Source organism: Heterocephalus glaber, unplaced genomic scaffold, assembly GCF_053883595.1.
Source record: "Heterocephalus glaber isolate CG9 unplaced genomic scaffold, H.glaber_assembly_v1.0 deba00001571, whole genome shotgun sequence".
Taxonomy (NCBI): domain Eukaryota; kingdom Metazoa; phylum Chordata; class Mammalia; order Rodentia; family Bathyergidae; genus Heterocephalus; species Heterocephalus glaber.
In genome coordinates, this window is record NW_028258356.1 from 2,257,399 (window position 1) to 2,273,579 (window position 16,181).

At 34.6% G+C, this 16,181-nt stretch overlaps 2 protein-coding genes across 6 annotated transcripts in view; both read right to left on the minus strand.

Annotated features, from left to right (window-relative positions):
* The window catches only part of Ptprb (protein tyrosine phosphatase receptor type B), a 131,851-nt gene extending 118,426 nt beyond the window's left edge, over positions 1-13,425 (minus strand). Inside the window, exons 1-3 of one of the 2 annotated variants that reach the window (XM_087192422.1) lie at positions 13,264-13,425; positions 11,538-11,933; positions 1,362-1,618 (exon numbers count right to left, since the gene is read on the minus strand). In XM_087192422.1, the coding sequence (XP_087048548.1) occupies positions 1,362-1,618; positions 11,538-11,933; positions 13,264-13,318 (708 nt within the window). In that variant the 5' untranslated portion in view covers positions 13,319-13,425. The remainder of the gene's footprint in view (positions 1-1,361; positions 1,619-11,537; positions 11,934-13,263) is intronic. The other variant, XM_004845046.3, reaches the window with a different exon arrangement.
* A 682-nt stretch (positions 13,426-14,107) lies between these two features.
* Positions 14,108-16,181, minus strand: part of Ptprr (protein tyrosine phosphatase receptor type R) — a 281,279-nt gene continuing 279,205 nt past the window's right edge. For all 4 annotated transcript variants that reach the window (XM_087192424.1, XM_004845043.3, XM_004845044.4 and 1 more), the window contains one exon: positions 14,108-15,291. In XM_087192424.1, the coding sequence (XP_087048550.1) occupies positions 15,198-15,291 (94 nt within the window). In that variant the 3' untranslated portion in view covers positions 14,108-15,197. The remainder of the gene's footprint in view (positions 15,292-16,181) is intronic.

A 16,181-nucleotide genomic window follows, 5' to 3' on the forward strand; every position in this document is an offset into this window, starting at 1 on the left:
GTGAGAGGAGGAACTAACCCTGAAGTCAAATTTAAAGTTTAGATTCCTGGTGTGGATTATTTTACTAATGGATAGAGTTTGAGCACAGAGTTTTAAAGTGATGTAGTTTCCAGGAAAGTAATGGGCTCTTCCTAACTTCTATTCAGAGGCAAGGAAAGAAATCGGTTAGACAGAGGGAAGATTTATGGTAAAAGAAAAGTGGAGGTAAAAATAAAGTCCTATGAGTTGTTCTGTGTACTGGATATTTGTTTTGTGATCACTAATGAATTATGTGCTCACTAACTGGGATCCACATATGCAATTAGATTCTACACAATACAAAAGAACCCAAAACATCAAATGGATGTTATGTCATTGAATTCTGTTGGACCTTTATTTCCTTCAAATTATTTGGGTTGCATATTAGAAAATAGCTAAATATTGCCAATTGAAACCTAAACTTTATTTTTTGTTCTCTGTTTTGGTGCTGGGGATTAACCTAGAGTTGGCACATGCTAAGCACATGCCACTGAACTATGCTCCCACTCCCCAAATGTGAGTTTCTTCTTCTTCTTCTTCTTCTTCTTCTTCTTCTTCTTCTTCTTCTTCTTCTTCTTCTTCTTTTTTTTTTTGGTACTAGGGATCGAACTCTGGACCTTGCACTTGCGAGGCAGGCAGCAGAACCACTGAGCTAAATTCCCGGCCCAATGTGAGCTTCTTTAATTGGCTGTAATTATACTTCTGTTGCCTAAATGGTAACTCAAAACTCTCAGATGAAAGTAGAACCAAAGAAATGAGTACTCAAAACAGAAATACTATTTGAGTGGCTTCTTCTGACCCTACCATTACTGCTTCTCAATCATTTGACTTATGTGTCCCCTTATGGATTAAAGAAGATCATAGGTAAGTCACACTCAGAGGATACTGATGTAGAAAGGGCATGTGACTTTTGCTTATCTTTGATTGTGCTCTCAAATCAAGTATAGTAATTCCTGAATCTGCCATTGCTTTGCCCTCCTTTAGAGTATAAACAATTATGACACACATGCACGGTCACTTGCAAGGTACTGATTTCAACTCATATTTCCTGGTTTTAGGCTATGTGTAAAACCATGATCCCTGATTTTGGTTCAGAAATAAACCAAGCTAATAGGAATGCAGTCATGTCACGATGGTCTAATTACATTTACCTTAGAAAGATGTAGAAACTTCAATTTAATTTCAAGGATTTTCTCATTGTGCAAAATGCACTCATGTACAATTTGTGGTTAGGACACAAAGTGCCTGCTCCCTACTGCAGTGGTGGCATTTTAGCAAAGCAAGTCTTTGTAAGCAATGGGCTTTCTGATCATTTACAACCACCCTTCCCCTACTCGTTTTACCTCTTCAGTGGTGCTGGAGCAAGGCTGCGTAGTCGATGGAACCCATGACGTGTCTGCAATTTCAGTCATGTGCAGATTGGAGTGAAGCCTCTGGCTGCTGTTTTGGCTGTCGTTTTCCGTAGTATTCCTGAAGAAGGCCTCTGTGGTGTTCTTAATAAGGTGTTCTGGGCTATATGGAACTGCATTAAATGTAGTGGGGATGTGAGGAGGCGTTGTGTTTCTAGTGCTCCGCACTGAAACTTCTGCTCCCAGGTGAGCTGAGGTAAAGGAAGGACAGTTGCAAGAATTATTCAGGTATTTTATGGATTCTTCGCATGAAAGCAATTTTACTTAAAAAAAAGAAGACCCCTTGGATAAGTTCAGTAATATAATAAAGCAAAGATCATTTGAGTGTATGACAAAATTCATTTGCCCTGTCTAGTCCACTCATCCTTTATCCATCCATAAATTTTAGATGGTGAAGGGAGAGTTGTAAAAACTGTACTATTAAACAAATTCCAACTCTGTGTAGAAGACAGAATTCAATTGACTGTATGAACATCTAAGGACCACTGAGTTCATGGGGCATGGGAATTTATCTCCAAAACTCTGCAAAATTCTGAGTATATGACATGTGCATCATTTCTCTATAGGGTACCATTGTAGCTTTCATCAGCTTCTCAAAGGAGCACTAAACAAAATAGCAGATTGAGAATCATTATTCATGACCTTCCTAACTTTATCATAAAGATCGACAATTCCTTGAAGAATAATGACATTTTATTTCTTTAACCATAGAACAAACATTTTAAAATATATTTTTTTGTTTTTGTTTTAACTGACACATTAAAAAAATAAATTATATGTCTTAGGGTACCAATGATGTTTCAATACTTGTATATATTATATAATATATAAATCAAGTTAAACATATCTATCTTCTCAAATATTTATCATTTCTTTATAGTGAAGACCCTTAGAATCTTTTCTTCAAGCTTTTTGAGGTGTAGATAGTATATTATTGTTATCTATAGTCACCCAACTGTGCAAGAATACACCAGAACTTACTTCTATCTAACTATAACTTAGTGTGCATTACAATCTGTTTTAATTCTAGTTGTATAAGTCCCAAATCATGGGTTTGCTGTATTTTCTAAGCTACGTAACTTTTGGAGGAATAGTGAATTAATTTAGAATGTATGAATTGGTGGGATTAATTTATAACTTTGCTCTGCAAGGTTGAATTTCCCATAATGAAAAAAATATATTGGTTTCTGAATTAGTTGCACTTAGCCATGTTTAAAAATGTACTGTCTATCTCTCAGAGACCTTGTTAGCATTTCAATTTTGAGGGAGAGATTGTCCGATTCAGCCTTGCAACAAGTTTTATGGTGATGGTGGTTTGTGTGGCAAACCTCATGTGGGGCAAGACTCTGGAACAGTTATATAATATGAACCATTGGAAAGTTCTGTAAATTATGGGTCAAGGTGATATGTTTAAATGTCTCCACTGACTCCATAGATGGTAGGTTTTCAGGGATAACCCCCCCCCCACAAGATTTTACCAAGTTGAATAACCATAACTTTGAAGAGTTTGACTTAAAGACTGTCAGAGTAAAGATTTTATTTTTCACTACTCCTTCACTGGTTCATGCAGTCAAGCAACTATTTATTAAGAACTACTATGTGCCAGGTGGAGGTCTCCTAAAGAAGTAATTAATCATCACACTTTCTTTGTTCTAGTTTGCTTTATTGACATCTCTTTTGAGCCTCATTCCTTTTCATTTCAATTTTATTTTAATGTATGTCACATGATAGTTTATGTAAATAAGAGGAGGATAAAGCAAAAAAAAAAGAAGAGAAAAGGATCACAATAGAAACATTACTTTTACAATTTAGCAAGATGTGAGTAGTAGCAATCCTCTTAGAAGATAATAAAATGATCGTGGCTATTAAGTATTATTTCCTTGAGATGTAGAGGGTTGTGCAAGGTACCTTGTATGTAGAGTTGACAGATTTAGCAGATAAGAATTTGTGATGCCCAATTAGAGCTTCAGCTAAACAATGAACATTGTTGGTTTAAACCAGTATATGTAATATGTTCCAAATAAACAATATATAAAGGTTATACTACATATTATGTATTTTGAATATATAGATACTAAAAATTACCTATATATCTGAAATTCTGAAGTAACTGAGAATTGTGTATATTATCTGGCAACTGTCTTCATATATCTACTACGTTTAAACTTTGACTTCTGGTCATTCCCTTTAGCTCCTGTTTTTATCTTTCCAAATCTTTTGTCACTATCACTATATTTGTGCCTAGGTTAGACGCTTTGGACCTAAATTAGGAGATTTATCCTTCAAATGTTTTCTACATGACAAACTCAACCATATCATCAGATTCCTTTAGAAAAAATGGTCTTAATTTTGCAATCTTAAATTAGGTGCTTAAATGTTCCCTTAAATAGACATGTGTCTATTGTAGGAATGTAAAACCTTCTATATATGGAGATCAGCATTTTGATCATTTCGAGTTTTGACCAATATTAAGCCTCTAATTTGAGTACTATGCATGACAATTTTGGCTTTCAGATTCTTTAAAAATATTCTTAATGATAGGATTAGGACAAAAAACAAGCTTTTGAATACCTAACGTGTAATTATATTTCTTAGTATGTCAACCTATGCTTACTTTTCTTCACTCAGGATTAGTGGAAAAATTTTTATCCTAAGAACTTTTATTTAATTAGTCAACTTACATAACCAATTGGATAGATGAAACTAGACTCTCTCAAAATAGATAAAAGATTAAAAACATTCTTGAAATTTCTTTTGCTAATAACAGTTTATTATTGTCATTGCATGACTACCTTACTGAAAAAATATCAGTCTTCTCTAATTGTATTTAATCTACTCTCTCTCTCTTTCTCTCTCTCTCTCTCTCTCTCTCTCTCTCTCTATATATATATATATATATATATATATATTTTAAGAGTAGGAAAAATTTATCGAGAGAAAGAAAGCTCCTGTCTAAGAGAGACAGAAGGGGAACCGGAATGTGAGTTTGCCTGGTTACCCTACTTTTCAAAGATGTTTTATACAGCCATGCCATGTTCTCTATATATTTTTAAAACATCTTAAACCAAACAGGTCCATTTTCCATTTTAGGCTACCCCCTCCTTTTTTTTCAAAAGAAAGAAACTACAAAATCCTCAGGTCCTATACCCCTTTATTTTGTGTCCGTATTTTTAACTATGTTATTTATTTGTGGTTTATTGTGCTTTTTTGTTTTGTTTTTTTGACACAAAGTCTTGCCATGTAGTTCAGGCTGGTCTTGAACTCACTGCAGCCCATAACTGTGCAATTTAAAAAGTAAGAAAGAAGTTTTTGCCTTAATGCTCAACTTTCACATTTGTAAATTTTAAAGCTGTGTTTTATAAACTTTGATAGGTGTCAAAATCATCTTTGGAGTTTGTTTGGCTTAGCCCTCCTTCTATAAACTCTGATATGTAAGATTTGATATGGGACCGAGAAGCTGCATTTGTAACAAGTTTCCCAGGTGATTCTAAGTATATAGCTTTAGCCATATATGTAATATGAGTCAAATGAGAGTCTAATAATTTTTTATGTGGTTATTGGAAGGTTATAAAGTAGATGGAAGAAAAGAAAATCCATTATAGAAATAAAAAGGCTATCAAAATAAATTTGTTTTTCTGTCTCCTAAACTCTTTATTGAAATAGGTGCATGAAATTATATTAAGAATAGATCTTTGGGTGTTTTGGTGTCTATGAATTCATCTGCTGTTCTTTAAAAATGTATGTACATTTCATACTTCATGCAAGGGCAAGATGTTTTAACACACATAAGGAAAAGTCTGTATACAATGGAACAATGTGTTAAAGCTATTTTTAAAAGCTTTATTATTTTATATATTTATACTATATTGTTTCCACATTATAATAAAATTCTTCCTAGAATACAATTCTAGGACAAGTAGCTCTTCAAATAGGGAAGTATCATCCATAAAATGATTTGCAATAATTGCATTATATCAAGACCATCTTTTGAACACATTTTAAAAAGAGCAATGTGCATTTAGTTGATAATTAATTGATCTATGATCAACTCAGATAAAATAATAGAAATGGGATTTTGTATGATGATAATAAAGACAATACACAATTTGTTTCTCTTCTTTAAATGATATATATAACTTCTAAGCATAAAGAAAACAAAATGTTATGTCTTCAAATAATATTTTTCAAAATGAACATATTTTGGAGATGGGAAATATTAACTATATTGACACTTCTATTCTGTAGGAAGATGGCAAATATAATGTAGCTTTTTTTGGTGGTACTGGGGATTGAACCCAGGGTCTTCACATTTAACTACATTCCCAGGTTTTTCCACTGCCCTTTAATTTTTTTTTTTAATTTTGAGAGAGGGTCTTGCTAAGTCATTAAATTGCCCAGGCTGGGTTTGAACTTAAGCTCCTCCGGTCTCAGCCTTCCACAGTACTGGAATTATAGGAGAGTACCACCACACCTAGAATAATATACCTTTTGAAAGTGAGTAAATCATCTGGAAGAGATAACAAATTAAACTGAAGAAATTGTTTTTTTCATATATCGGGAAAATTTAGGACCCATAAAAAAATCTATTAAATTATTTTCATTTTTTTAATAGAGGAAAGGGCTCACAGAGGCAAAAATGATCAAAGCCCACAGTAGGTCACAGGCTGAAAATGGTTGGGAAATTATGGAATTTGTGCCAGTTCTTTTCTTTTCTTTTTTTTTTTTTTTCATGTCGGGGATCCAACTCAGATGAAGCCATTGAGCTAAATTCCTGGCCCTGTGCCAGTTATTTTCAATAATCATATAAACTACATACAAACAATCACTGAGGATATTATTTTTCAATGACTGTATTGAACGTGCTCCATTACAAGATCCATGTTGATAATGTAAAGAGAAAGAAATAAAATGTCTATGAGGGCTAACTTGGTCCACCTAGGATTTGTACATATGAAAAACACTGTCTATCTCCTCCACAAACTCTGTATTCACAAGAACTTCTGCCAGACACTAAAGCAAAGAATCTCTGCTAAAATATTTTCTCCCAATAGTGTATATGATTGCTCATCTTTTACAGTGCTTATGAATTTTATCCTCTCACCTAAATTACCATAATGAAACAATTACTTTATTACTTTATTTATTTATTTATTTATTTATTAAACAATTACTTTAACCAGCAGTTATATCAGCCTGCTAACAATATGGCTTACTGCATCATTGAAATCTTTTTCAGTGATTTGGTCAATTTGGCCACAACAAGGACACTTGAAAATTTGCTTACCCTCAGATAAATATGATATTTAGATGAATGGATATGTAGGAAGTACTGAATGCATGTTGATTGGTTGGCTGAGATTTTATATTCAGTGTTACTCTCAACATGAAGCATATGAGTGAAAGTAACAATTTTAGGCACCATTGAATAAGTTATTCAAACTATGGATGGGATTTTTCCCTCTTTACCTAGAACTACTTTCACACAGTCTGCTAATGAGTGCGTATGTTGTTTTTGAAGCCAGTTTCAAGTTTACAGTGTTTTAATATCCCTCTGTCAAAGATTATTTGCTTAGATCTACTCTCAAAATAATAAGTTCCTTTATGTAAATTTCTTTCTTTCCTATATAGATATGAAAATCAAGTAAAGAGCTATTTTCCCTATCAGGTAGACTCATACAAATGCAAGATTGGGCCACTGTAAATTTTATTGTCTAGGCCCGGGGATTTAGCTCAGTGGTTCTGGCGCCTGCCTCTCAAGCGCAAGGACCCAAGTTTGATCTCCGGTACCAAAAAAAAAAAAAATTATTGTCTACCTGCTAGACTAAGACTATTTCCTGTTGGAATAGATGCAGCCATATACTTTGATGGCATGGCTTTAAAACTTATACTTGGATTAAAGGCAACAAATATAATTTTAACACAACAGTCTTCAAGGTAGTCCTCAAAACTTTACTATTTCTAAAGAAATTTAATATTTAGCACTCTCTGATAGTGAAACATTTATTCATTTATTCAGGACTTGTTGAGCGTGGGTGACAAGATAAAAGCCCCTTTCCTGGGTTGTAGTTCACTGGTAGAAGACTTGTCTAGCATGTTAGAGCTCTGGATTAAATTCCCATTACTACACAAAAAGTCTCTCCTTTTCAGTGGTTTCATTTTCTATTTTATTCATAGTCCAAAAATATTAAATGGAAAATTTCCCAAGTAAACAATTTATGTTTTAAATTGTGCACCATTCTGAGTCATGTGATAAAATCATAAGCCTTGCCAGTCAGTGCTGCCAAGACGTGAATATTCCCTTTGTCCAGTGAATCTGAACCGTATGTGCTACCTGCCCGGTAGTAACTTAGTAGGCATCTTGGTTACTAGATCAACTTGTGGTATCACAGTGTTTGTGTTTAGTAACCCTTATTTTACCTAATAATATCCCTGAAGTGTAAAAGTAGTGACTCTGGCAATTTGGGTATGGCCAAATGAAGGCTTAAAGTGCTTCCTTTAGGTGAAAAAAATAAAAAAATAAAGAAGATATTTTAGAGAGAGTGATCATATTCACATGTTTTATTACAGTAGAGTGTTACAATTTTTCTACTTTATTTTTACCTATTGTTAACTTCTTATTGTGTCTACATTAAAAAATTAAGCCATATCATTAGTGTGTATGTACAGGAAAAACAGTATATACAGGATTCAGGACTATCTGTGATTTCAGGCACCTATCTGGGGGGGAGGGTGTTAGAAATATTCCCTATGGCTGGAGGGGACTACTTCATAAAAAGACTCATGGTATATCATTGCTCTCAATCAATTTATAGTGTAGCAATTTACTTTTTCTGTTTTTCATCCGTATAGCTTCTTGCAAAACATTTGGTCATAGGGGAAATTAATTTTTTTCAATAAAATTGCAAGTGAACACTCCTAGAATGTATTAATGTACAAATACAACCCAAATGTAGGCCAATATAATTTTATATTTAAGGTATAAGGTCAAGTTGAGCAGGAAGCTCTACACTTCTGAGTGTTAGGTTTCAAAACTTTGAAATCTTTGAGATCTAGACTTACTCTTAAAGTAATAGTATTTCTTTGAAAAGTTCAAATGCGTGATCATATAAAAACTCAGTGCTATTCAACAGATCTTATTATATTATTGATGTCTATCTTGTATGAATTTATAACATGAGTGTTTTTAAATATTTGGTATCTGATTGGCAAAAAATACATGGGAAGAATGATATTTGTCAAATTTTAGCCAGATAGTTTGGTATTTTTGGAGACAGCATTATTATTATTATTATTATTATTACTACTACTAAGAATGATAGTTGTATGTTTAAAAATTTTTAAAAAACTATCTCAAATGTTGATTTTTTTTTTTAAAAGAGTATATCTGATATAAGAGATAGTCTTCCTTTGTCTAAAATGGAGACATACAATTACTCTTTAAAGTACACTTGAAATTCAGAGGAAACAATGAAAATCTCAACCCAGTATTTTCTTTACTTTGGTCATCTGTTACATACAGGTATCCCTGTACCATACAATCCATAAATCTTATTTAATTAAGTTCCTACCAATTAGGCGCCATTATTATTATTATTTTTTTGGTACTGGGGATCGAACTCAGGACCTTGCACATGTGAGGCAGGCACCGGAACCACTGAGCTAAATCCCCAGCCCAGGCTCCATTAAGTTTTATTCTGTTATTCTGTTTGTACTGCTAACAGGTTGCATTAAGGGGTTTCAACGAAATATGATTATATGAAAAATTTTAAAAGACAGGCTAATTTTACATTCTTATCTTAAAGAAAATCACCAGAGTAGGAATAATTGTTTGAAATACCCCACTGTGCTGGAGATGCTCATCTAAAAATTTTCTCAGTAATTTAAAATTGAATTTTAATATACTTTGGAATTCTATTCAATGAGTAAAATAGAAGATGAAGAAAAGCAATACTCACACTCTTAGGGAGAACTGAGATAGTTAAATTATGATAAAACCCAGTGAACTCTCAAAATGCTGTTTAAAAAATGCACAATTTTTTAAATTGCTCTGAAAAAATTTCTTAAAGTATGAGTGCTCAATGTGACATAGAGGCATAGTGTAATGGAAGATGGGTACTTTTTTCTATTTACATTCTAATAAAATAGCATATTTACTTATCTGTCTTCTGTGTTACTCTAGGGAGCAAGAAGTAATTACTGATTTTTAAGCTTGGCTGCACATTAGAATCATCTAGGAAGCATTTTGCAAGTACAATACCTGATGTAATTGGCCTTGAGGATGAGGCTCAGGCATTAGTATTATTGAAAAGCTACTACCTAAGTCTAATATAAAGCTTAGGTTGAGAATCATGGTGTCAAGTACCTTAGTTACCAGCACAAGTCCTGGCACATAGTAGGCGTTAGATAAATATTGCTTGGATGCTTGAATGAAATCATGAATGTTTCTTTTATGAAACAAACATGAAAAATATGGCTCAGATGTTTACCTTCACTTTCTTTTTTTCTTCTACTAAAGATTCATATCCTATGAAAGGAAAATTTATATCCCATGTAAGAATAATGTACATATTTCATATTTGTACTGATTTAAGTTATAGTATTCATTTGTCAGGTTAAAAAGGCATTTGGAATTGCAACCATATTTTGGTTAATTTTCATTGAGGCTTCTCTAGCAAAACAAATATATTTTATGCTATGTTACATATCATTTTTATCTTTAATCAATAGTAAATTGAAGAAGGGGAAGAAAAATATGTCTGTTAGCTTATAATTGTGTTAAAGCAAAAGTGTGTATTATATTTACATATATTCAAATATAAGATTTTAAATTTTTAACTGCTTTTTTCTAGAAACTTATTGTTTTTTATTTTTTATTTTACTTTATTTTTTATTTTATTTTTTGGAGACAGGGTCTCACTATGTAGTTCAGGCTGGCCTTGAACTTACTATGTAGTCCAGGCTGGCTTTGAACTCAATGATCCTCCTGCCTCTGCCTCCCAAGTGCTGGGATTATAGGCGTGCACCACCATGCCTGGCCTCCTGTTGTTATTTTAAAATTCGTGCTATTGACTATGTTTTGGATATGGCATGTTAGTAGTTAACTACAAATGATCTATTCTACGTACTTTACTCTTGAAGTTCATCACTGGACATATTTTCCATGAGTGTCAAAGCTCAAAGGAGATGGTACGTTTATGAATTATTTTGTGTATTGGATAGTGGATCCATATCTACATTTTTGTAAAGTTCCAATTAAAGAATCTTCTGCTAAGGCTTGGGGAAGCATCTCACTTCCTATGTACAACTGGGATATTTACAATGTTTCTGTGCTGTTTGATAAATGAGTCATGGGAAAGGAGTTGTGCAAATTGGAACTGTATGTTGCATATTTTCTGACAAAGTTGAATTTTCTACCTGGCATTTAAATTTTTATCTTCTTTGCAGAGCCAGAAATGATATAAGAACAAGAGCTATAACTCTTACCTTTCATTGTAGAAGACCCCATTGCATTCAATTGGTATCTAGTTATTTAACTTAATGAAATAAATGAGTGACAGAAAACTGTTGAAAGATTAGCATGGTGGGAAACACATTATCAACCTCAAAAAGAAACCCTTGAGGAAAAAGATCAGTATCAGTAGATACTGATCCCCAAAAGGGGATTATGGACTCATATTATATGGGAAGCTTTTTAAAAACATCAAGCATTATGTACAAATCCAGATCCTTCTTCCCTAGGAATTCTCATGCAGCCTATTGGGCAAAAGTCCATAGTCATGCATTTGGGAACTACAGGTGTGATGGAATGTATACTGGACAAGAAATTAAGAAACTTTGGTTCTAATCATAGGTATTTTACTAATGATCTGGAACCATCTATTTAACCTTGACAAATTTCATTCTTCTAAGTGAGGGGCATCATTTCTAGAGAATTTCTCCAGTGATTTGTAAGGTCCTTGGTGCCTGATTTATTGTGATTCAGTTAGTTTATATTTCATGACTTCCTAAAACAAACATCTAAAAGAGAAATTAATTCACAGTAAAAATGGTTTAACTTAAAGACATTTAGTAGAAGGACTTTCAGAATTGATTCTGAAAGGAATAGCTCACCTTTTTTTAAGCAGAGGCTTTCATTGATCAGTTTTCCCTCCTCATTGGCATCTATTTTCATCCAGCTATGGAGGTATTTCTTGCCCTTCTTGATCACTACCCTAGAGCCTTGTTTCTTGAGAAAGAAAGATGTATTTGCCACCTCAAGGAACCCTTCCTGCTCATAGCAGGTCCATTGGGGTGCCCAGGAGCAGTGGGTGAAGATAGCTGCTCGGACAGGACCACCAGAGGAATTGGAGACACCCAGGCACAGGGCAGATTGAACATGCTGGAGCTTTCCATCCTCAGTCCACAGCCACTGCTGGTTCTGGCTGGTCCCATTGCATGAGCCCACAATCACTTTCTGATTTTTGAAGAGGCACTGTTGTTTCTGGACATGGACAATCTGAAACCCCTCTGGAAGATGAAAAGCTTATAAAGTATTGTGTTGCAAATAATAAGGACTGTTAAAAACAAAACCACTCATCCACAGATCAGCTAAGTAAAAATACTAGGTGTACTTATATAATCATTTCAGTGACTATTCCCAGATTCAGTACACATAATTTAAAATCTCAGGGGAAAAAAACCATGATAAAATCCTCAGGCTGACAATGAAAAATGTGAAAATGTCACACTTAGCATATCCCTCTCCCACCTTTTAAAGCTTTTGGGTGGTTTAGGGAAGAAAACACTCACCTATTGGAAAAAATGGAAGGAAGCTTGGAGAAGAAACAAAATCATCTAAAGAACTTGGTTTTCCTTTGGATAAGGAAAGACACATCCAAAGAATATGGTATTTTGTTTTAGTCCAGTTAGTTACATGTGCCATAATTGTGTAAATGTTAGTTTCCTTTTTAACCATATGACTTGCTCTGGTTCACTTTCTCTACTACTTGAAAAAATACCCTCCTTCAGTCCTTAAATTCACATTGTAATAAGTAATTGTATACAAATCACATACTTTGGCTAAAACTTTCAAAATTGGATATGTTTATTAAAAGATAAACATAAAATACATTTTCTCGCCCCTCTAATCACAACCTCTATCTAATAATAACCAAAGAAAGAGAATCAATTCTCAAACCAAATTTTCTATAGTCCTAGAGAGCAGCATTTATTTTGTGACAAGGTCTACATTTCCCTGAAATGCCAGATTAAAAAAAAATCAGCATTTCTTAATGTAAGAAAAATTAAACCCTCTTATTAAACATCCACATTGAGAAGTGAGATATTTAGACATATAAACCATTTCCAATGAGTTTTTACTTCAATTTCTCAGCTCTCCCATGCAAATATTCAGCTCTTCCAAATGACAACTTCCAAATAAAACAAGTTTCCTCACCTCTTTAATTATATTCCTTAGGTTTGTTTTTCTTTCACACAGAAGAAAGTAAAACTATAACCTGAATAGAAAAAAATAGGGGGAATTCTACAGCCTGCGACCTAATAATAAAAACTTTCTCCTCAGGGTTCTTCCCTGGGTGCTGTAAAGACCCCTTTCAGGAGCTGTGCTGCCTGAAAGCACAGGGGACATGAAGAGAGCATGTATTTGCTGTAGGAGAGAGATCTCAGCAGTGCGAGCACAGCTGTCTCCTTTCCATTCCCCCATCTCATTGTTTTTGGCTACCCTGCCATGAAGATCTCACTGCATTTCTGCCTCATTTTCAACACTTTTCAAAAGGTCAAGGACTCCTCGGTTAGATTTGGGAGAGATACCTCAGGAAACTGAGGCAGACCCACTCACCCGAACTTGTGAAGATCAAGCAGGTAAGAATCGCCATGTAAAATTCAGCCTCCATTTTCCACTTAACAACTGTTCACGCTTCGCTTGGGAAGAAAAAAAAATTCTCCCAGATAAGAGAAGCAAAGACTAGGAAGGAAATGTGCCTTCATGGTGAGGGGAAAAGTCAGTGACGAGCACTTCCTCCAATTGAATTGTTTGGGGGAAGTTTTACACCAGTGTCCTTTTGTCTGTTTCCTTAGAAAGAAAGGATTATTATTACTTTTCTCTTTTAAAAAATGTAGATATAGCCTCCAGGAGCAGAATAAACCTTCTTAAGTTGTCACCTACCTACCATCTCTTTGGCACATGACTTAACCTCAAGAGGGAAGAAAGGAATTGTTGGGCCGGGGATTCAGCTCAGTGGTTCCCTGCCTGCCTCGCAAGCGCAAGGTCCCGAGTTCGATCCCCGGTACCAAAAAAAAAAAAAAAAAAAGAAAGAAAGGAATTGTAATCTTAGATAATTGAATGCCCTTGTAACATTACATCTTTTCATGTGATGTGATTCTGCTGAATATATGCAAACCAGGCAATTTATGAGGGTGTATGAGAAGTGATATAAAGACATAAACATATACTGTTTGTATAGTGATATGTTGGGAGTCTATGAGGAAAACTACATGATGATGGCACTTTTAGGTCATTATCTCTCAAGTAATGATAATGTTACATTTTGAGAGAGTCATCACCACTTTCTGCAGATGCAGAAAGTAAAATTAAACACATCATGTTACTTACTTCAGGGTTCCCCAAACAGATAATAGCCTGTCTCCAAATAGAAAAGGAGAAGAATAGACTTTACTCAATATTTTAGTATTAAGAGCAGTTTATTGGCAGTATGAAACAAAGTCAACATTGTTGCATTAAAAATTCATAGTTGAGCAGAACATCTAGGTGTTTGCTGAGTGTAGTTATTTGAACTTTGTCTCTTGAGGATGAAACCTTTCAGAAATGTAAGGACATATGAGGGAGTGTTCTTAGGAAGAACCTCTGGAAAGGGAACAGGTTGCATCAACCCCAAGGGCATCAGCCTTTCAGTGGGAGAAGGATTCCTGGTAGGTAGCATATTCAAAGATCCCTCCTTAGCAAAGAGAGACCAGTATTTAAAATTCATGACACTTCATAGTTGTTACAAATTTTTTCCTTTTCTGAAGTAAAACAAGTCACAATGTAGAAATATAGTGGGTAGAGTTCCAGAGTGGGAGCGTCTCTATGCCTAATAAGAGTAATACATATATATCCATTGACAATCATTGTGCTCTGTAATTGATTGATAGGAGGTACTATAAATACACATTTAATAGATAATATTATCAAGACACATTTCCATATAAAATAGTTACTGCTTTTGATTTTTTTCAAAAACAAAAACTTATTTGTTAAAAATCTATTATCAGTCACTTGCAATTGTTAGCAGCAAGGTTCTGTTAACTGAGACAGGTAATAGCACTTAACACAGGACAGGTGAACAGCTGCCAGTCCATTCACAAGACAGACTCTGCAAACATTAAAGCATCTAAACACACAATAATGGTTTCTTCAGCAGCTCTTCCAGTCATCACCTGATGACAGTTATCAACGGATATTACACGCATACATTTTGGGTGGCAGATAGTCAATATATAGACAAAAGGAAATCCACCTTATGCTGTGTGAGAAATCTATCATACCTCATCGGCATAGGACCTTCTGAATAATTTAGGGGATGCTTACGAATGCTCTCTTATACACAAGGGCTGGCAATCTTGCATATGTTGCCAAGCTGTCCACAATCCATGCCACAGGTAAGCTTTAGAGCTCCTCTTTCCTTCCATTGCAGGAAGCTTCTTCAAGAAGCCTCAAAGGAGTAATTGATTAATCGCCCCAAGAGACTGATGATCTGGTAAGTCTTCAGTGAATCACTGGACAATTTCTGCTGAAAGTTTGCTCTCATAGAGGCACAGAGCATGGTGCACAAATTCATACTGCTCACTGGTTTGAACCATTCCACCCCTGCAAGAAAGACATTATAAAAGAACTTCATTTTACCATCATCCTACAGTCATATGACACAGAGACTATGAGTACATTCAAACTAGCATGTTATGCCAAAGGCACATAGAATAATGCTTCTATTGTTATCCCTCTTACCTGTATCCAAGTGTTCCAGCCTGTAAATTTAATGTGATAATACAGTCACGTGCTGCACTAACAACATCACAACATGATGTGTTAATCACATGTTTGTGGAGATCCTAGTGTGAAGTCATGTAAAAGTGTAGCACATACAAGTATGTACACTACATAATACATGAAAATGATAATCAAGGACTTTGTGGCTAGATGATATATTTACTTTGGTCCCACTTTCTGTTTATTTAGTATGTACTCCTGTTTATACTAAGAAAAATTACCATTACCATACAGGAGAATATCATCTTATGCCAGCAGCAGCCTCACACATCTTCTGCTTACCACATCTCTGGATTGCATCATTTTCTCTTGTGCTTAATCTAACGTCATGTGGATCTGTTCATCAAGGCCATAGGAACAATGGATTATATCATATGTACAAGTGCACAGTAGGTGCAGCTATCCAGATTTGTGTAATACACTCTATGATGTTTGCATTACAAAACTGCCTAACTATACGTTTCTCAGGATGCATCCCTATCACTACGCAACACTTGACTATCTGTCTGTCTGTCTGTCTAGCTACCTACCTACCTACCTACCTATAGCTTCACACAGTACTTGGTACACAAGGAATGTGATTAATTTTAAGTTTTATCTAGGTGTCATTACAGTGAGACGATATAAATACATAGACTTTGGAACCAGCAGGCTATCTGGATTCAAATTCCTCCTCTGGAGATTCTTAGCTGTGTCATTTTACACGAATT